A 21,012-nucleotide genomic window follows, 5' to 3' on the forward strand; every position below is an offset into this window, starting at 1 on the left:
CTGGGTTTCCATGGCAAAATGGAGGCAAAGGAACACAGAAAAAAAGAGACGTTGACCAATAAAAGCCATGATTCAAAACCTTAAAGGCTGGGTGTAGGGCATATCTGCACACACGGGCAAACAAGAACAAAGCAGCATGCTGATTTAAAGACTCTTTCATGATCAGAAACACACACATGTATAATAAACTATCCCAGCTTGCAGTGTTGTTAAAACTTATCCTGCAATCCCACTGGAGGGAGGCTTTTTTAGGACTGGTGGGGGCAGGGCAGCACTGAGGAGGGGGGGGGTTAGACTGTCCATTTGCCTTTTATAGCTGCCCACTCCAGTTAGTAGCAAGAGAGAGAAAAAGAGAAAGAGGCCGATATAATGAGGGTGGGGGGGTGGGGGGGGGGGGGGGGGGCAATGGCACTGCAACGGCAGTGGACTGACCACTGGATGCACATGTATGCAAACACACTGAGACCCTGTCGAGGGAGCAGGAATGAGGCTGTTTTGTTGTCTGAACAATGTTTCAAGCCCAGAGGCACATACATGTGTGTGTGTTTGTGTGTGTGTTGGGCATTTGGGGTTGATTAAAGTGAAACAGCACTTATGTGTTCTCAAATGTTTTGTAAGTGCAAATCAATACATGCGAGTGACTGTCAGTCGGACTCACTGATTTAAGAATAACAGGATGGTGGAGGGAGAAAACTAAGTGTATTCTGCGTGTGAACAAGTGAGAAGGCGATTCAGCTGTTTTTTCTCTCTGTGCACTCAGGATTGAGAGAGGACGAGTGAGGGAGAGTGTATATAAGCCTGTCTGAGTAGGAGAGCGCTCGAGAGGGAGACAGAGGGAGACAGAGGGAGAGAGCTTTAGCCTGGCTTTTCTCTGCTGTGCCTTTCAGCTCCTCTCTCACTGTAGAAAGAGGCGTGTCCATGGACCAGTATAAAGTCCAAGGAGAGCCACTCATGTTGAGTCTTTCTCAGGAGCGAGTCCTTTGCACTGCACACCAGCAAGAGGAGGAAACTGCAGCTGTTACTTAAAAACACAGCCTTTTGATGACCTGCTTTGCATTTGGACACTTGTAGACCAGATTTTTTTGGTGCTTCATTAGAGGGCGGGCGAGCCTCTGGACTCAAACTTGAAGAGAGAGCAAGACTCACCTGAACACAGTGGTGGATATCCCTCCTGCAACTGTTTATTTCAACACAACAAAAACTAGTTCTTATCACCACTACATTCGCCAGCCAAGCAGCTCACGAGCAGGCTCCAATTTCTGCGCTGTGAAATTGAATCAGAGGAACGGAGAGGCAGTACAGCAGAGGCATTGTGTCCCTGCAATTGAAACACTAACCAGCTGAAAATATCAAAGACCATCCTGGACAAAGCGTTCCTCTCAAACCTCCCTTGTTGCTCCAAAACCTGCTGTTGAAGTAGAAAGTGATCAAAAGCTGCACAACACTCAGAGAGGACAGGGGAAGCCAAGGGGGACCATACACGAGGGCAAAGGATTGCGTGCAGGAGCCGGGGCTGCCATGGTGCGTGGAGGTGGCGTGGCAGTAGCTCCGTCCTGCTGGGGCTTTTGGGTGTTTGGCGCCCTGTCGCTGGTGGTGCTGTGCTTATCGGACCAGGCCATCCGCTGCCCGGTGTGCTCCGAGGAGAGGCTGGCCAGCTGCCGACTGCCAGAGGGCTGCGAGGAGACCGTGCGGGAGCCCGGCTGCGGCTGCTGCCCCACCTGTGCCCTGCCTAAAGGGGCTCACTGTGGCGTCTACTCACCCCGATGTGGCACGGGCCTCCGCTGCTACCCGCCGCGTGGTGTGGAAAGGCCACTGCACTCGCTGATGCACGGCCAGGGGGTGTGCACCGATGAGAGAGAGGTGGAAGAAAACTCAGGTGAGAACGAAGGAGTCAGACTGTGTGTGTGACTGATGACGAGTACACTTCTTTACACTGAGCTGCTTCTTCTTTTTCTTCTTCCTGTTTGTTACTGTCAGTTACAATTATCCTCACAGCACCAACACATTTACACCACATTTAAGATGTCAAGATGCTGACATAGTGCGAAGCATGTATCCACTGTCTCCAAACTTGGACTGGCGTCTCTGCGTCCGTCTCGCTTAGTGGACCCATGACCGAGCAGACCAGAATATTTTCTGTCTCCGCTCCCAAGGCCTTACCTGAGCCGGGCAGGGTCAGAGTTGGGGGTGGGTGGGGGTGTGGGGGTGTGACAATGTGCTGCTTGTTTACCCTAATCTCGGCTAAGCCCTGAACCAGAGTGTGCACACACACCGGCTCCTCACGCATGGCCTGATGGGAGAGCGCACACAGTCCCTCTGCTGTCTTGCGGCCACTCGCTGTGAAAGGGGCCCTGCTGTAAGACGCAGAGCAGGCTTCAGAAAGCAGAGCGCTGTGGTGATAGCTGGAGTGGGCGTGTGTGCATGGGAGTGTGAGTGTGTGTGTGTGTGTGTGTGTGTGCGTGTATGTGTGTGTGAGGAGCTTGTCTAGTTTTCTGTTTCAGTACAGGAGTCATGCATTTGGTTAACACGTAAAGTTCACTTTCCCGGCAAACCTTGGGTGTGCAATTACCTCATCATGTCTAGGTTAAACTGAGATCCAGCAGGTAGTTGTGGAGTTCAGGCAGTGAAATGCATTGTGGTGGTACTGAGAATGTGAGCGTCTGTGCATGTGTATGTGTGTGTGTGTGTGTGTGTGTGTGTGTGTGTGTGTGTGTGTGTGTGTGTGTGTGTGTGGGTGTGTGTGTGTTTGTAATGGGAGGAGGTAATAAAAGCTGCTGTATGAAATGACTGTAATGGAGTGTGGCCAGTCTGGGGCTATTAGAGCTCTCTGCAATCAGTAATTCACTTGGTTCTCTTTCATGGACGCCTCCATTCCGCCTCCTCCTCCTCCTCGTCCTCCTCGTCGTCCTCCTCCTCCTCCTGCTGCTGCTGCAGATGTCTAACTCTTCCTTTACTGTCAATGTCTCTATCACTCTGTTCTGGGCTGACTTCTTATTCTCCTCTTTGATGCAGCATTCTTTCTGCAAAGACAAAAGTCTGTTTCCACTTTCACACAGTGGGATGTCTAATACTGGATGTCTTATCTGCATATCCAGTTCCAGTTCACTGCTCTGACGTTAACTTCTTTCTTTTCCACTGTTTGTCTTTCTATGCTCTCGTCAAAGGGAGTGGTGTTGATTTCCATTATGCCATATGAGACAATTGTTAGAACGTGTCACAGACAAGGTGGTTCTTTCATTTGATCCAGATTATCAGCTAACTGGGCCGCCACTGCTTCCACTGGGCCCACGCTAACAGACAGACTGTTACTGGTAATGACAGTAGGCTATCAGCTAGTGCCAGAACACCAAAGATTTGGATCAACTTGGCCAATATAAAACTCCCAGGATGCTCATCTTCATTGCAGCATCTGTTTCCCCTGGCCCTGGGTGCACTACCAGCCCCCCTCCACCCCCCACCCTCAAGCCCTAACAAGCCTTTGAGCGCATCGCCCACCGCGTCCAGCTCCTTCATGAGGATGAGCTCATCGGCACTCTTGCTGCCAGAGCTGAAATGAGAGCCTTCTGCTCTCTGTGCAGGGCCAGCATAGGTTAGGCCGGCACATAGCATGACTAAATGGAATCAGAAAGAAGAGGCAAGCTGTTTAGAGAATGATAAAACCGGAGGGCTGCCTCAGCTTGGCCTGCCTGTTCTCCCTGAAAAATTATTTCTGCTCTTTGATGCTGCACTGTCCGATCAGCTGGCCCGAAACTGGGTTATAGGGCACCGAGGGGGGGAAGTCTCGGCTCGTTTCTCCAGGGTGGGGCGGCAGTTGATGGAACATTTTGGAAAGTTCATAAGTTTTGTTTTCGGTGTTCTGTAATCCGACCGCCAAGTCCTGTTTGCCTCCACACTCTTTCTCACCCCTGGAGTCTGTCATAACAAAGCGGGGAAGCTCTGCCCAATAAATCTCACTGTAAATCAATTCTTCTGGGCAGCAGCTCAGATCTGCTGTATAAGAATGTTCTATGTAAACCATGGCAGCGGAGAGACAATCAGAAAGGCACGGGAGAGAGGCGAAGAGCAACTCAAGTCACAAGCAGGAGATTTCCTTTGTGGCGCATTCACCGTACTTATGCATTATTAAACAAGGGGGTGCATCTCCTGAATACATGTCTGACACTGCCCCACTCCTAGCAACAGTGAACATGCTAGATAAAAATAGAAGAGGGTTTTTAAAAACCAAGAGAATTCATAATGAAAAGGACCCAGGGAGAGAGGCAGATCTCAACAGCCCATTGAAAGGAATTTAGGGTGTTCAGTCTAATAGTTAAAGCTCTGCTTGAAAAAAAGTACCTAAATAAAGCTTATGCATTAAATCACACCAGCAGGAGTTATGAGCTATCATTCAGTCCATTTTCTTTGCTTCAAAACAGTGTACTTCTCTCAAAAATGTATCAACCTTAAGGCTATTCCTGAACCAAATTTCCATAGCAACAACAAGCACTATCCTGAATCTTATGTCAAGGTCTAAGACAGCTTTAGTGCATCTTAATATCTCATTCTTAGAAACTCTCTCTATCTTAATACTTAGAATAAATCAACATGCGTGTGTTGGCATCTGCTCCTACATTCCTGCTGGGCCTGCCCCGGTGTCATATTCAAATGCTTCCCCCTGACAGTGAAACGGATATTATTTACAAACTGATACAGATGTCACATATAAAAAGTCCTACACCTACAGGCACAGAAGGAGTTGCATGAATGAAGCTGTCGGCGGAGCCAGACTCTGTCTGGCTACGTCCAATTTACTGTGACGCACACAGGTCTTTATGAAAGCAGCATGCTAACCTAGATTCTCCTTTCTACCATGAGCAAGGACTCCACAGCACGTTTTGGGAGTTGTGGTCTTGCATGTTTTTTTCAGGGTGCTATATGAGGATTTTCCCAAAAACCTCTTACAGCAGATGTCCCTTAATGTTGTGTATTTGCTTTCTTTGGGTTGTGCAGCGCATTTGTACAGCTGGGGCTCTTATGCAGGAGTAAATGTGATTAGCTAATTGCTGTCCTCCATGGGACAGGGACCCCCTTCTAGTGCTGGAGCTGAGAGATACATAAACATGAAACAGGCCTAATCTGAAGTGGACAGTGAATTATCCTCAAGGGCTGAGATTTCATATGTTAACTTATTAATTCAGCAAATAAAAGCATTCCAACAATCTACATTTCAATATCTTACTAAATAAGTGTGTTTTCTGTGTAGAAGTCATTACTGTTAATCCATACCTTTCATAAATACCACATTTGTTCCTAATAGGGCTGCAACTAACAACTATTTTCATCTTCAATTAATGTGTCAGTTATTTTCTTAATTAATCAATAAGTTGTTTGGTCTATAAAATGATGAAAAACATTGATCAGTGTTTCCCAAAGCCCAAGATGAAGTCCTCAAATATCTTGTTTTATCCACAACCCCAAGATATTCAGTTTACTATCAAAAGGGAGTAAAATAATCAGAAACTATTTCCCTTTAAGAATCAGTCAAACCGATTATTTGATTGAAACTTGAATATTAGTTACTAATATTCCACATAGTACAGGCCTTCACTGGCTGGGGGAAATGTTGTTTCCTCTCCTTACACTTGCACTCCAGACCCTCTCTCTGTACATACATTAAAACAAGAATGAGCCACTAAAAATTAAGTTAATTATGTAACTCAAAATAGTTTGACCTAATTCACTGCAGCTGCAGGTTTCCCTCTATTCATAGACCTATTCATCACTTCATGTAGCAGTAGTAGTGTGAGTGCATCAACAAGTGATGGATGGCTAAGATTACCACAGCTCACTATGACAGAATTTACTCACCTTACTCACTAATCTACAAGCAAATAAATTTACAAAACAAGCAGAGAGCGGAATCCAGCCTATGGAGTTATGAGGTTAAAGATGACTATAATATCTCAAAAAGGTTCACACTGTTGGATAAGTTACAGGAATTCTTCTTTGAACATGTTTTTATCTACTTGAAAAAAAGGAAACTATGAATCTCAGAGGAGACAGTGAATGTGGGAAACACCTCACACTGAACTCTAGTTCCCAAAACATGTTTTATTGTCATCATGCAGTTCAGTTTTGATCCAAAAGATTTTTGTCAGGATAAAGAATAATGTTTATCCTGATGATGATCCATCTGGAAGGGTTTCTGCTCTATCCTTTATTCATATTTTTACTATTATATCTGGCCGAGACAATAACAGAGTTTCAAGCTTTCACACAATTGTGTTTTCTTTATTGAAAATTAATAAAGTGCTAGAGAGCTGCCATAGCTGAGAGTGATGGTGATTTTATAGTTGGCTTCAGTTTCTGTGAACTTAGTTCTGGCAATCTTTAGCAGCATGTTCTCATAAATAAAATCTATAGGCCTAATACTTGTCAGATTAAAAAGGTATTGTGCAATTAAAGATTCAAAATAATCTCCTTAAACAGTTGATCCATACTAAATCAAAGAGGACAGTAAAGTGCTGCTGCTGCTGTGCGTTCTTTGGATTCAAACACGCTGTACATCTGGATATTTATCTTGACATCAGCTGAATGGGAACTTAATCAGTGTTGATTTAACTTTCTGTCTTTTCTTTGACAAATGACTCTGTAATGAGCTTCAATTCAATACAGCACATGCCGGTAGTCTAACAGTGCTCTTACAACAGCACCAGACCTCAACTCTGATGATTAACTGATTCAAAGAAATCCTCTCCCTGGAAACGAGTGCACTGATACTCTGGCAGCATCCAGTGTTGACTGAAAAGAACAGTTTTTTGGTAGTAAGCCTAGTTGAATTTGGAGCTTGCGGCCAGAAACTCTTAAAAAAAAACACAAAACATTTTGGAGGAGTAGCCTTACCAAAAATGAATAATTTTTCAGCAGATTAGTCACTGTCAGCTTAGTATATTCTATTCTATCAAATGTCAAGGAGAACTACAACACTATAAACTATCTGTTGTCTGTCGCTTCACATTTTAAGTCACTCTAGGCATTTTTTATGGACTGATATTTTGTTTAAAACATGCTAATCCCAATGTTTGGAAAACATTAGTGAATGAGATGACAGAACAGGAACAACACTGGCTGAGGCAAAGGCTGCAGTAATGGATTTGATTCCTAACTTCTAACTTCTAACTATCTCAGCAATACTGATTGCACATTGTTCTGGTATTTTATTTCTGTTTTTCTTCTCTTTTTTTTTTACATAAACATATGGTATAAACAGATGATTTAAAGACTAATTCACCACCAGGCTGAAAAACAATGTTTTACTGTTCTCTCTGATTAAAAGTTTCCAGTGTGTTTTGTCAGAATTTTCCTTATGGTACACCAAAAACCACACCAGTTGCACCTATAACCACACCCAACAGTGATGTCACAGTCTACAGAAATGCCCTGAAGTGCTCTTCTACATCACTGCAGCACAGTAAGAACTACTGGAGGTCATTTTCTGCTGTTTTCAAGTTGCTTTTTTATAGGGCTCCTTTATGTTAGTTTTTTTTTTTTCAGAATTGCAGCCAATATATATACTGAGTGGGACATTTTACATTTGAAAAATGAATCTGTCAGTGCTCATCCATGCAGTACGCTCTGTAAGTTCTTTTTACTTATTGGCCATAACATATACCAATCAGCTTGTTAAGTTAATATTGGCCCCCACATCCATACCAGAGGTTGCTCAGCAGCTCCTCTTGGTTTTTCCAAACACCGTAAAAAAAAAAAACATCACTAACTTATTATCGTCAGCATATCTGTATTGAATAGAGCACAAACATTTTTCAAAGGGTGCATAATATCTCACGTAGTGGACTCACTTTTGGCTTAGATCCAAGATTCAAGCTAGAGGAAGTACAAACTGTTGGAAAGTACTCTGCAAATCTCACTGAGCTTCAGTAAATATTTATTTGAGGAGGATATTTGTCTTTGAGGTTTACAAGTTCAACCTAAAAGCCACTAACAGTAGAATCTGAAAAGTGATGACCTCTATAGCTCCATATGTTGGCGCTCTACGAATCGCAAAGAAATGACAAATACATAAACAAGAGGTGTAGCATGGACTTGTCATAATGAAACACTCTCTCCCATCCCATTATAAATGATGCTCACACGTCTGGTGGCCAGTGTGCCGAATGCATTTGCGAGTGTGCCGGCTGATACGTGACAACAAATATTTAACTAAGAACTTGACTGAGCAAGCAATGCAGTTTATTGTGTAACAGATTTGGAATTTGTCTTGTTAAGTGCTGACAAAATGGGGCTTTGTGTTCACCACACTATATGCTCAGCTGATCACAGTAATTATATGTAACAGCAATGATAGCGATGTGAACATCTGCTAATCACATGCTGGACTTGTCTTACACTCGGCAAGTGGGTTTTATGTCTGAGATTGTGGGCCTCCTCACAGACAAAGCTTGGAAAAAGGTCCCCCACCCCGCCTCAGTTTACTTATTAGTTGTGTTATTTGGTCCCTTGGACACTTAATTGAGCCAAGATAGCATAATATTTTTGTTTTACATAACTTCAGACAACAATTTCTACACAAAAAATGTCTGTCCAAAGGCTTTTTTTTAGATTCTGACTCTGGGAAATTGTGAAAAATATTAAAATTCCCCAAAACTGTATCCCCGAACTATGTCTTTAAATTATCCCCTGAAGCTGTTAGGAGCCTCCTGAGGAGATCCCCCCGGGGAGGCCCACATCCCACTTTGAAAAACTATCAAAATAGAATTTTACAAATTAATTTAGCGATGAATTGAACCAACTGATGAATAGACAGGTCAATCTCTATTCTATATATCAACACCATCCACTGACCCAAACCACATCCTTCATAAGGAGTACAAGCTGATGCCTTCAGGCAGAAGGTGCAGGTTACCAAACTGTAAACTGAACAGGTACAAATCTTTGTTAGTCCCACTATCAATCAAACTACTAAACAGTAGGACATGATATTTATGTCTGCATGTGTGTGTGTGGGTGTGAGGGAAGATAAATATGCAATATTTTGGTGTAGGGCACTTCTGCAAAAATTGGCTTTGTTGGGAAATAACCATGTGTAAGGCATTTGTGCAATTGGACTTTTGTGCAATGACAGGGATTCAGGGCATTGTGCAATACTCTTGGGTGTATGTTTTTGTTGTTTTGTTTTGTTTTGTTGATTGTTTGCATGTGTGGTCATGTCGCCTGTGTTCTCTTGTCCATCCAAGGCAAATTTCTCCTAAGGGAGACAATAAAGACTTATCTTATCTTCACTGGGCGCGAGCTCATCAGAGACAGACTAATGGAAAGTGTGAAAGTGTGTTGTGGTCTGACGAGTCCACACTTCAAATTATTTTAGAAATTATGAAAGTTGTGTCCTCTGGGCCAAAGAGGACAAGGACCATCCAGATTGTTATGAGCACTAACTTCAAAAGTCAGCATTTGTGATGGGGGTGTGTTAGTGTCCATGGCATCATGACTAACTGTCACATATGAGAAGGCCCCATTGATGCTGAAAGGCACATACAGGTTTTGGAGCAACATATGCTGCCATCCAGATTACGTTTTTTTCAAGGACATTCCTGCTTATTTCATCAAGACAATCTATGACAAGTTCTGTATGTGTCAAAACCGCATGGCTTCATAGTAAAGATGGTGGGTACTACACTGGCCTGCCTGCAGTGCAAACCTGTCTCTTAGTGAAAATGTGTCAGAGATGGCAATGTAACACAGTAGTACACAGGTCCCTGTCCCAGACTTTTTTTGCAACATGTTGCTAGCATCAAATTCAGAATGAGTGTATATTTAAAAACTCAATAAAGTTTATATGTTTGAACATTAAAGATGTTGTCTTTATACTGTATTTAATTGAATATGGATGAAAAATGATTTGCATGCCTTTTTTTTTTTATTTCAGTTTTACACAATGTCCTCTTTTTTGGAGTTAGGAGTTGAAATATGTCCAATGATAAATACAACAGGGGATGGCAGTTCCTAACTCTGAGTATGATTTTAAGTTTACCCAAGGCCTTTCTTTATCTTTGCTGTGCACCTGTGAATGGCAATGCACTGCAATGGATCAGCTCCAGGGCTGATAATGCACTGTAGGAATTATATTTCAAAAGCCAAGAGCTGCTGATCCAAATCAAATGAAACCACAAAGAGAAGTGGCAACTTCCTCCCTGGAAAACAGCAGTGGTAGCAAACAGGACATGCCACCCCTGACCCACTTCTAAATCACTTTGGCTTGCCCGACGAAAGAGCGTGGAATCGGAAAAGTGTGAACTGGCAAAAGAGGAGAAAGAACAACTTGGAACGAAGGAAACAGCTGAAACTCTGTTGGCTCTTGTGGAAGAAAGTGCTGATGAGCACTGCTTAACAGCAACAAGACTAAAAATACAAACAGCCAAGAGACACTTCCCCCCAGACGAGCCAAGCCAAGCAAGATGACTGTCTATGAAGTTTAAAGAAACATGGTCACCTTCCAACTCTTGTCGCTGGGTTGTATAAAATTCAGGTCATCACCAGAAAATGGCCCAGGATCAATATCTTGAATACAGCAGGGCCAGGACTAGCTTGAGAACTAGTACTGCAAAGAAAAGCTGGCATCGGTTTGAATGAGTGTGTGTGTGTGTGTGTGTGTGTGCATGTGTCCATGTGTGCATGTGTTCCTTCATGCATTGTAGACATTGTAGAGAAAAGGGTTCACATTGCACAAGATTAAAGAGGCTACTACTGACCCACCTTCATTGTCTCTTTGCCAGCAGCAATTAACTGGATGCCTGGCAGTGAACTTAGATATTAACCAGAGCTCAGATCTGGTTCACTGATCAGAGCGAGAACAGCTTCAAAATGGTAAAACCACAGTTTAGAGTTCTTTGATTCCGGTGCCAATCTGTAAAATGCCATGGGTTATGAGCAGAAAGAACAGAACAGAATGCTGCCAAGTCTTACAAGCCACAGGTGAAAGTCGACATGCATTTGCACTAAGAAAGACACACACAACCTTTATCCCTCATTTTACCCATCTTGTGCCCCCCAACCATCAACTAGCATGCACACACACAGTCGTGCCCACTTGTGACAGTGCAAATACCCTCTAACAACCTCCATCTGGCACAGGCTGAGGTTGTTGTGGAGGGGTGGAGAATGAAGAGGGAGGGGGGCATTTCCTGAGGAAGCAGCTGGCTGCCTGCAGGGCCACAGAACTGCAGGATTATAGGGATGCAAAAGGTGAATGTGGTACAGACCACAATGTACAGAGGGTGGCAGAACAGGGGTGGTATCATTTAAAAAGCCTCAGAGCTCGTGGCATGGCTGTGGTGCAGTAGTTGAAACGTACCAAGGCAAAAGCTGAGGTACAGATTACCCCCCAGAGCGGGAACATGGCTCTGTGTCCTTGAGGTTAACCTGGCCTCATTTTTAGCCTACATCTCACCACGTTTAGCTGTATGCTATGTTATGTGGAAGGACAAGGCAAAGTAGCAGAACAGCTCCTGTTCTACATCTGACACCCAAGCAAATCATAGAAATAATAGATGCTGCCCTAAATTATGCTCATATCATTAAAATGTGATATTATTATGTTGCACTGACAATTATGCAACACAAGCCCTACAAATGTTTTTGACAAACTGTTTACGTAATACTTTTGACAGTGTATTGTTCACAGAACTAAAGCATTTTCCTTGTCCTTTAGCAATGGAGAGGCAGGATGAGATCATCCCTGAGCACCCAAACAACAGCAATATCCGGTGCAGTCCACAAGACAAGCGCTGCATACAGAAGACCCTGGCCCGACACCCTCCAAAATCCACGAATCAGAGAAGCAACACTGCCAGGGAGGAAACCAAGGCGGCACTGGTGAGAGAAACGATCTTCTGACATCTTATCAGTTTCACAGAAAACAAGAAACCCGGGCAATCCCCTCTGCTACACATGCCTCGGCTCAGCCCTCAGCAGGTGTTTTACATTAAGGTTTTATAGGTCCAAAGCCACAAGCGTAACAGTCAGGTTATAAATTGTACAAATTAGTTATTTACAGACCGTAACATTTAATTGCGGTCTTGCGAAATAAAGTACAGGTGCACATTGACATCAACATGCAATGTGCTGTTTTAACATTGGCAAGAGCAGGATGATAACATTCCCATTAATCAGGAACAGGTGTTTTTTTTAACCACATTTTAGTACATTCATTTAACAAAGAAATGTGTTATTTGCATGCCAGACATAGATAAATGGATACACATAGAGATTTACTTGGAACTCCCACCCAGCTAGGTTTACCTTTTGTTTGGGATAGTTAAGTTTTGCTTTTCTTTAAATCTTTTTTTTTTTTTAAATGTTTTTAAAATCTTTGTGGGCCTGCAGTTGGATTGGTTATGCAGACTGATTAAAAAATGCCAGAATGATGCATTCACATGTAATCATCAGTTGGCTTGTGAATTCATTGCAGCTGACTCTCAGCACTATTTGCAGATACCTGGACAAACAATGTAAGGGTGCTGACATTTTTTACTGTCAAATGAAAAGCCATGTGATGTTGAGTTAAGCTATCACTCTACAACAGCACTTTGACTTTGATTTCAATAAATAAATCATGAAGGCAAAATTAAAGCTGGGTTTTTTCCAGCACAGTGTGTACAATATAATCAAATACTGAAAACCTCTTCTATGCAACAACTGCCTGGAGTTCCCCCGAGCACTGGAGACATTGGGCCTTGTGCAGGAACCACTCATATGAACAGATTTGCTCTTAAGTGGTGTGTAAGAGTGATTTAGGAGAATCTGTTGCATTCTCCAATTTTCTTGTAATCGTATTTTCTTTTTAAGTCGTTCAGACCTGTTGTAGAGTCGTGTGCAGTCCGTCTGCTATTATACAAACCAAAGTTTTTCACTAATGACTGCATATTTCATTAGTTTGAAGATATTTTGAGTTTGAAAAATAAATTTCACTTCATAATCCTGTTTGACTGCATTTCAAATTACAATAATTGTAAATTTTCTTATAAAGCCTGTCATCATTCATTCAATGACGCATGATTACTTACTGCCAGGTGTTCTACCTGTATATCTTCACATGCAGGTTTATGAAGTTGCTCACACAACATCCTCGCTCTGTCTTCCATCCCCATGATGAAAATTTCCCCTTGACCCCCTGCTCCTGCTGCAGTCATCAATTGCCCCATTTTCATTTTGAGATATTTCTTCTTTATTTCAGTGACAGTCCGACCCTCAGGTAACACAACATTAACAGCACTTGCTTTTCCCATTTCTTTGCTGTAGCAGGTCTTTAAATTCGCTGTTAAAATGACAGATTTTCCTTTATGGATCTTAAGGCAGAACATCAAACTCCGAACTTTGATGTCGTTTTCATGAATGAACACTTGCTGAAATATGGGGCAGGAAGCATAGCCTTACAGTGTATTATTGGGGCATTAATTATAAGTCTCATGCACATACACATACAAGCCCATCCTACAAACAAAAGTAAGAGAAATTTAAGATACGAATATGAAAATGTTCTTGCATGATGCCCAGTGTGCCCAACTGGTAAAGTGTAATTTGAGTAAGTAATAATGTTTTACCGCAAGTACAAATCCAAAAACATGTCCCGTTTTCCCAGTCTGCCTGGTATTTATTTTCTACTTTACATCAGATTATTTAAATATTTATTTTTCACCCAGTCCGGCGTTACGGTGTTGGTACCAGATCTGCTCAGACTCCTGTGTTTATAACTGACAGACACATTATGTGTTGGAAAGGAGCGATGGTTGTGGCCACGTTAAGAATAAGATTATATATTTTCACCATTGTTTTCTCCTTTTATTTTCTGGTGTTTATAAAATTAAAGCTTACAAAGGACAGTACATTGTTTTAGCTACATAATATTCGATTGAGAGTTCTTGTGGTCTTAGCTATTCTTAACTAGATGACTAATCTAACTTAAAATAATATCATCCTTTACAAAATCAATTGCTCAACGATTTCAAATTAGCATTGTAGAGCCTAAATTACATAATCTTTGTGCCTTATGTTCTGATTCAAGAGCTATACTTTCCACCATTTATTCAGTCAAAATGCACCATCTGTAACTGCAGGATTCAAAGCAGATCTTGGACCAAGCACACTTTTTACCTACACCAGCAGTGGCAGTCAGCATAACTTTCAAAGTGATAAGGATGAACACGGGTGGATGGGTAAAACACTGGACTTTCACCGGAGACGGGAGGTTTGGTTCCGGTGTGAGACCAATAGTCATTGTTGACTGTTCTCCACACCAGAGACAGCTGTGGCCAAAGGCATTATGTTTTTAGGTCAAGACGCCTTTAGGGAATTTCTTCAAATTTGGCACAAATGTTCACTTGGACTTAAGGATGAACTGCTTAGATTATGGTGACCAAAGGTCACTGTGACCTCATAAAACATGTTTTTGGCCATAGATCAAGAATTCATATGCTAGTGATGACAAAATTTAACACAAATGTCTATTAGGATAGTAGCTGGAAAGTACTGGAAAGTAGGCTAACTACTTACATGTAATTATGTTACAAATAAATGTAATCAGTTACAATTACTGACAAAAATATGCAATTACATTACAGTTACTGACTTACATCAGAATATTATTTTTGGGTTGCTTAACCAAGATCTGCACTCTGTTGAGTGCCCTCTTCTAGTTCTGAAAGTGAAACAGAACGTTGGATATTTATTATTAACTTGGCTGCAGAATAAGAACAATGGTGGATAATACATTAGTTTTGAAACTCGGGCTGAATGTCACGAAAAAAAGGGAAAATTCATGTCTATGTACAAGACTCTAAAGGATCAAATTTTGTGATTATTCCAGAAACTGCCATGAGACTGTTGGAAAGCTAGAGATAATAGTTTGGCATTTCTTTTTGACACAGCAGTTTTCGCACACCACTGCAAATGTCTACACACAACTATGTCTCAAACTCTGCTGATGTGACTAAACATCAAATCACAAACTATTTTTTTCCTACAGGCTCCATGTCGTGCTGAGCTACAAAGAGCGTTGGACAGATTGGCATCAAACACCCGCACACATGATGATCTCTTCACAATCCCCATACCCAACTGTGACAAGAATGGAGATTTCCACGCTAAACAGGTCTGTGGCTTCAAGTATGCACTCATTATGAGCTTTATTGAATGACTGCACACTACTCTATTTGGCCATGTGTTTGGGTGAACTGTGAATCTCTATTATTAAGCCAATGCAAATAAAAATGCCTATATTTATATTTCAAACAGTTCCTCTCATACCACATCAGCAATCTATGTGCCAAAACATGCCTAGAGCTAATGAAATATTACCAGTCTTACTAGTTCAAGATCAACACAAAAATGTCTCCAAGGAGACTGTCATGGTAAATGCCAGGACCTTATTTTGCTAAGCTCATATGAAAAGTGATTTACTTTCAGAAAGCAACAGTTGAACAGCATGTGTAAAGCGGTTTCCCCTAAACCGTTGGACAATAATCACTTTATTGCTGTGATGGATGCAATTAGCTTTTGGATGCAGTTACTTTGCAGCTATTTTGCCTTTGCAAGTTTGGGCAACTATGCAGATAAGAGAATGAGAGACCATAAAAACACAGATAAGACTGCCCTGAGTTGTACATGCAATCAAAGCAGCGGACGCAGAGTGAATGATAAAAAGAAAGCTCTGCTAAGGCACCAGTCATCAAGAGTCTGAGCTCTGTTGATTGTGTAACATGGTTAAAGTATCTCTGTCTGCTCAGGCTCACAGGCATCTGTTTACTGTTTAACTAAAACTGCACTGTGATAAAACCCTATTGGGAAGTAAAGCAGAGGTCATGGGGGACAACTGGGAATCATTTCATGGCAGGGTTGTTCTGAGATTGTTCACTGGTCTTGGGGGCTTTTTGAAACTGTAAATCACTTTGGAAAAAGCACAAATTCACACAATAAATTTTGCATTTACAGGAATTGTTAGAAAGTTCAGAGAAGGGGCTTTGAATCAAGTCATCAAATTACTAATAATACTCGTCACAGTTTTTAGAAACTAGTCATTTCACCATTTATGCAGGAAAAGTCAAGCCAAGTGCTGCAAAACGAAAGTTTGAAAAGCTGGGCCCTTTGTCAGCTTCAAGAGAGCATTATCTACTCATTCAAGATAATCAAACTAGTTTGTAACCTCTTACCTAGAGCTGGTGTTAGATAAACCTGCATTCATTGATTACTGAACACCAAGCTGTAATATGACACTGACAAAACATCACTTCATAAAATACTGTGAATATGTTAGCAAGTGTTTGCTAATTTACACATACAGCAGATAGACAGCAACATAGCCATTCATTGGGATCCATGTTGGTGTCCACCAGGTAAATGTAAGTCCAATAATTACTCCTTTTGCTCTGTTTTGGTGTCCACCTGACGGAAATATCTGCTTCTTCAGCTGCTAAATGCTCCCGTGTCCACCAGCTAGTTGTTAACACATCAGTATGCTGGGAAAGCAACAGTGGTTTTTTTTTAAGCTTTTTATTGCTAGTAGCTACCTGCTGCTGCTGCTGAGAATGCATCATGGACTGTCTTAACAAACAGTGGACAGTGAAAAGTGAAGCCAATGTGGAAGTGCCTAAAACCTGCATTATTTCTACTGGACAGTAGGGGGCAGCTCCACTGGTTGCAAAAATACTTAGGAGAAAATTACCTACTTCTCTCCTCAGTAAACAATGGGCATATTGTCTATATAGTAAATTAAAGATACTGCAGGGAATGTTTAACTGTTTCTGTCTCAATTTAACACGGATGCCTCTATGTGACCTTCATATGCAAACAGGACCATCAGAGAGAAGATCGGCTATTTCTGTCATGTTGTTTTTAATGCCTGTCACCGGGCTGGATTCTCCATGAAATCAGATGAAAGAGCTTGTGTTTATATTTTCCCAGGCAGATTTACAGTGAGGATGCTAGGGAGTTAAAAGGAAGAAGCAATTTTTTCTTTAGATAATTTTTTTGCTGTTATATTTTGTAGTTATTATGGAAACACTGCTACTTTTGTCCACAAAGGCCTCCAAAATCAACAAATATGAAAGTTCCTTGTAGTACCTTTAAATAGTAATTTAATTAGTAAATTATGGTCTCATTTAGAGTAAAATAGACGATAAAGGAGGATATGTTTTAGGGCGTGGCTACTAGGGCTGCATAATTTATCGCAATTGCAATAAAATCACAAGCAACGACAGCAATGGCCATAGTGCCAAACTCAAGTATTCAAAACAGTCATGCGCAAGCCAGTGGGCGATATTGTGAGCAGTAACACCAACTTATTGATTTAAAAAAAATATATGATTAAGCTCAATAGAGCTGAGGGAAACTGATAAGCTGATAAGCGTCTGTGGGTTTATCATTATGAGAAACACCTTTCACATGAAACACACCTAATCTATTGTGAAGATAAGAATTAGGGCTGCAAGTTGAGCCAGGTGGAGTGCGGGACAGGTATGAAGCCCAGGCCATATCTTTGTCCACACTGTTAGCCAAAAGCTGCTGCTACAATTCTGGAAATCTGAGAAGTCACCAACATTTGATATGTGGCTAAAGGAATTAGAAAACATCTTGAGAAAATTAGACTAGGGCTATTTGAGAGAATCTGGCAACCTGTTGTTAGTCTGATTGAAAAACTTAAGTGAACTAACAATGGTCCATCTAGGTAACTGGGTCAGGGTAATAATCGATTAATCTCTGCAGCTCTAATAAGCATTTCTTAATAAGAACTCGTTGAAGCAGCTGTTATATGGAATGTAAGAAATATTCTACATATCTTTTACACCCACAGTGTCATCCTGCACGTGACGGCCAGCGGGGAAAGTGCTGGTGCGTGGATCAAAAGACGGGCATGAGGCTGCCGGGGCCGCTGGAGCTGCGAGGGGATCTGGACTGCCACCAGTTAATGACTGCTACCCTGAGGGATTGAGGAGTGAAGAGGGGCAGTGGGGGTGCAGGACCAGCTGAACTCTACTGGTGCTTATTAGTAGAACTATATGAGGAAAGGACTTTGCTCTAAAGCCTCCCTTCACCTGAGGCCAACGGTACTGGAGCTTGCGCAACAAAAAGGAAACCATTGAATTGAGTTCTTTTGCTATTTTGTTTCTGTGTGTGAGAGTATGTGATGTCTGTGTCTTTTGAGCACTTGTTGTGTATTGTTTCTACTATGTGAACTTAAGACCGATAGTCTTTAGATACACGCGCTTTGAAGTAACAGGTGGCAGAAAAAAACCTTCCACAGACAGTTGTAGTTGTGATCTTTGTTAGAGAGCAAGATGTGTTGTTTTCTCTAGTCTAACTTCAGTAGAAAAGTAAGAAAATGCATCAACCCCACCAGATGATCAGACCTGAGATATAACAGGAGCTATTAGCATCTGTTTTATATTTTGTGGAGCTCTAGATCAGTCGGAATAACTGCATCAGGATGATGCAGAAAGATTATAATTAAAGGATCGTGTACTAGTTTTTCCACACAATGTGTGTAATTGGTCGTAACGTGTGGCTCTTATTCTACTGTCCTATATGTCGTAAAAACCCCACCCATCTGGTAAGTCGGTTCAAACAAACCATAAAATGTGTTTGCAAACACAAAGTCTAGTTAAGCAACGACTCAAGAGCAGCAATAAAAGATGGGATGAGAACAGATAAACTGAAAAAAGGGGGGTTTTAAAAGGAATGCAACAATCCCCTGCCCTGAGTTACCAAATGATAAGCCATAGCTTTTCACAAGATCAAGACCAAAGTGAAAAGTGAGATCAGTTTGAAAAACTGTATCTCTGAAAGGCCAGAATAGATTTGCTTCATCACCCCGTGGTTAACTCTGCATCCTCCTCCCTCTAGCATCGTGGTCCAGAAGGACTGGCAGAGTAGCTGGGCTAGAAACTCTGTACTCTGCTGATAGGATAATCTTATTTCTCCAGCTGCTGCTGAGATGCCAGTGTGACTCTCGTATGAATATGTTTCAACATACAGGATTTCTCTCCAAACAGACTGCTTGGCAGAACTTTGGTGGTGCTATATACTGAATGTGCCAAAATACAAAACAAACGAAAAAAAAAAAAAAAGGCTTCTGCTCTTTTTGGGCATTGTTTAGGATTGGAGCAGAAGACTGGGATTTTCAGGAAGTGGAGCAATTAGCATCAGCAAGTGTGAGGAGGATCACCTAAATGTGTGACTGTCTACACTAGCTATTGACAAAGGCTTTCCATGTGTGTTTTCAATGTTACTGTTAAAATGTAAAAGCAACATCCCACATCGGCTTTGCACTATCACTGCAGCTAACTGGCTGAATGTTTCATTGGCCAGTGTTGTAAATTGTAATAGGTTTTCATTACACAAGCAGAGTGTAATAATGATGAAAGTAACGATTAAGCTCCCGGCAGCATAGCAACTTCCAGTTAACATGAAGCTTTGAATGGAGGACTCTGGTGTAGCAGTACAGATAGCCTAATGATTATATGGAAACCTGAATCTGACAAAGCTAGTTTTCAGTTTTCATAAGTCTGCGGGGCCTCACACTAGTAACTAAAGGAGTGTATTACCAGCGCAAGTGAGATAGTTACTCATCAGATATTTTAGATACTGTAGGCAAAGCTGGTATTGTTCTTATAGCAATTTGATTGTACTGTTCTTGTGCATTATGAGTTCAGCAAAAAGTAGCAGGTTTAAGCTAATGCTGGTGTTTGTCATCACCAGATATGGACAGCCTGCTCTGTTTCATGGGAAACCTGGGAAATTATTGACTCAAGCTAAAATTCATCCTGTGTGGAAAGACAGTCATTACTGGTGTTGGTGGGCTTGAGTTCAGTAGAGAAGAAGGACGAAGAGGTTAGCAGGTCTGGGGAGACAGCATCAGTCAGGCCGGTCCCACACAGAACAGCACAAAACAAATCATTGGTGTGTAGATTACAGCACTGTAAACACGACACAGTTGAGAAGATGCAACATTTCAGGGCAATTTGCTTCAATAGATTTTTGCATTTTGAGCCCAATTCAAACTATTAAGTTTTGAAAAAGTGTTCCCAACTAATAATGTTTAGTTCAGCTCATTTACTTTTCTTCTTTAGATAAACTTGAATCTTTGAGTTGTAGAACCCCCAAAGAAATTGTATTTCAAAAATTTGTTGCATAAACACATTAAACTGTAAGTGAATATTAAATATTTTCAATTGCAACTATTTAATTGTCATGCGCCCACGTAATGACAAATCACATTCATGACTCACAAACTTGAGATACAAATTTGGGTTTGTAAATCTCAAAAGATTCAAGTTTATCTAGACAGGAAAAGTAAATTATCTGAACAAATGGTCAGGTCAGCAAAACTTTGTTTAGGTTATTTCAGAACTTAAGAGTTTGATTCAAATTTTATTTTTTTACAGTGAGTGACAAAAGACAAAAAAGAGATCATAATGAGTCAGATATTCACAGCTACTGTCACATGATGGAGTTTTGGCTCTGTCTATGTCTCCACACTCTGATTTTACCTCAATATCAGTTAAGCTTTAAATAGGACTATTTGAGCACAAAATAATGAAGGAAGTTTAATTCATCTTCACACAGAAATCAAATTAGAATGCCATGAAAAACATTATTATTATTATCCTGCATTTTTTGCACATTTTTCCACATTGAATTTGGTCTAGTCTTTTTCTTTCTAAAATGCAGTAGTATATGCACATACAGTCTGAGAGAAGTACAAAGTTCTCTCATTCATTGATTGTGCAGGGTAGTAAAACATAATAACCTTCAGGTGTGAAAAACAGCTCCCCCTCAGTAATCTCAAACCAAGTGATATGGGCCGGCACATTCCCAAAATGAATCTGACAAATTTTGTCTCTTTTCATCAGACTGAGGGTTTCTCTGATGTATTTTCAGTGTATTCTGAAGGTACTGGAGAATTAAAACAATCCTTCTCCTATTTGTACACATAAAAAATTGGAGGGAGTGCTTTAGTGTACTTTG

At 41.3% G+C, this 21,012-nt stretch overlaps 2 protein-coding genes across 6 annotated transcripts in view; one reads left to right on the plus strand and one right to left on the minus strand.

The window, feature by feature from the left end:
• The window catches only part of LOC146330235 (zinc finger protein Aiolos-like), a 42,623-nt gene that overhangs the window by 15,850 nt on the left and 5,761 nt on the right, over positions 1 to 21,012 (minus strand). The gene's annotated exons all lie outside the window — the stretch shown is intronic.
• On the plus strand, positions 854 to 20,407 carry LOC146330236 (insulin-like growth factor-binding protein 4). The gene is made up of 4 exons (XM_084715735.1): positions 854 to 1,876; positions 11,705 to 11,868; positions 15,017 to 15,142; positions 17,840 to 20,407. Exons 1-4 carry the CDS (start codon positions 1,519 to 1,521, stop codon positions 17,975 to 17,977), a joined length of 786 nt encoding a protein of 261 aa, XP_084571861.1. The 5' UTR covers positions 854 to 1,518; the 3' UTR covers positions 17,978 to 20,407.

This window comes from Lutjanus erythropterus, chromosome 3 (genome assembly GCF_056507025.1).
Source record: "Lutjanus erythropterus isolate fLutEry1 chromosome 3, fLutEry1.hap2, whole genome shotgun sequence".
NCBI classification, from domain to species: Eukaryota; Metazoa; Chordata; class Actinopteri; order Lutjaniformes; family Lutjanidae; genus Lutjanus; species Lutjanus erythropterus.

Bases quoted from the DNA above. Each gene is read 5' to 3' on its own strand.
- LOC146330236 (XM_084715735.1), top strand. From the start codon at position 1,519: ATGGTGCGTGGAGGTGGCGTGGCAGTAGCTCCGTCCTGCTGGGGCTTT. The intron at 11,869-15,016 runs GTGAGAGAAACG...TTTTTCCTACAG, and splicing joins AGGAAACCAAGGCGGCACTG to GCTCCATGTCGTGCTGAGCT. The intron at 15,143-17,839 runs GTCTGTGGCTTC...TTACACCCACAG, and splicing joins GAGATTTCCACGCTAAACAG to TGTCATCCTGCACGTGACGG.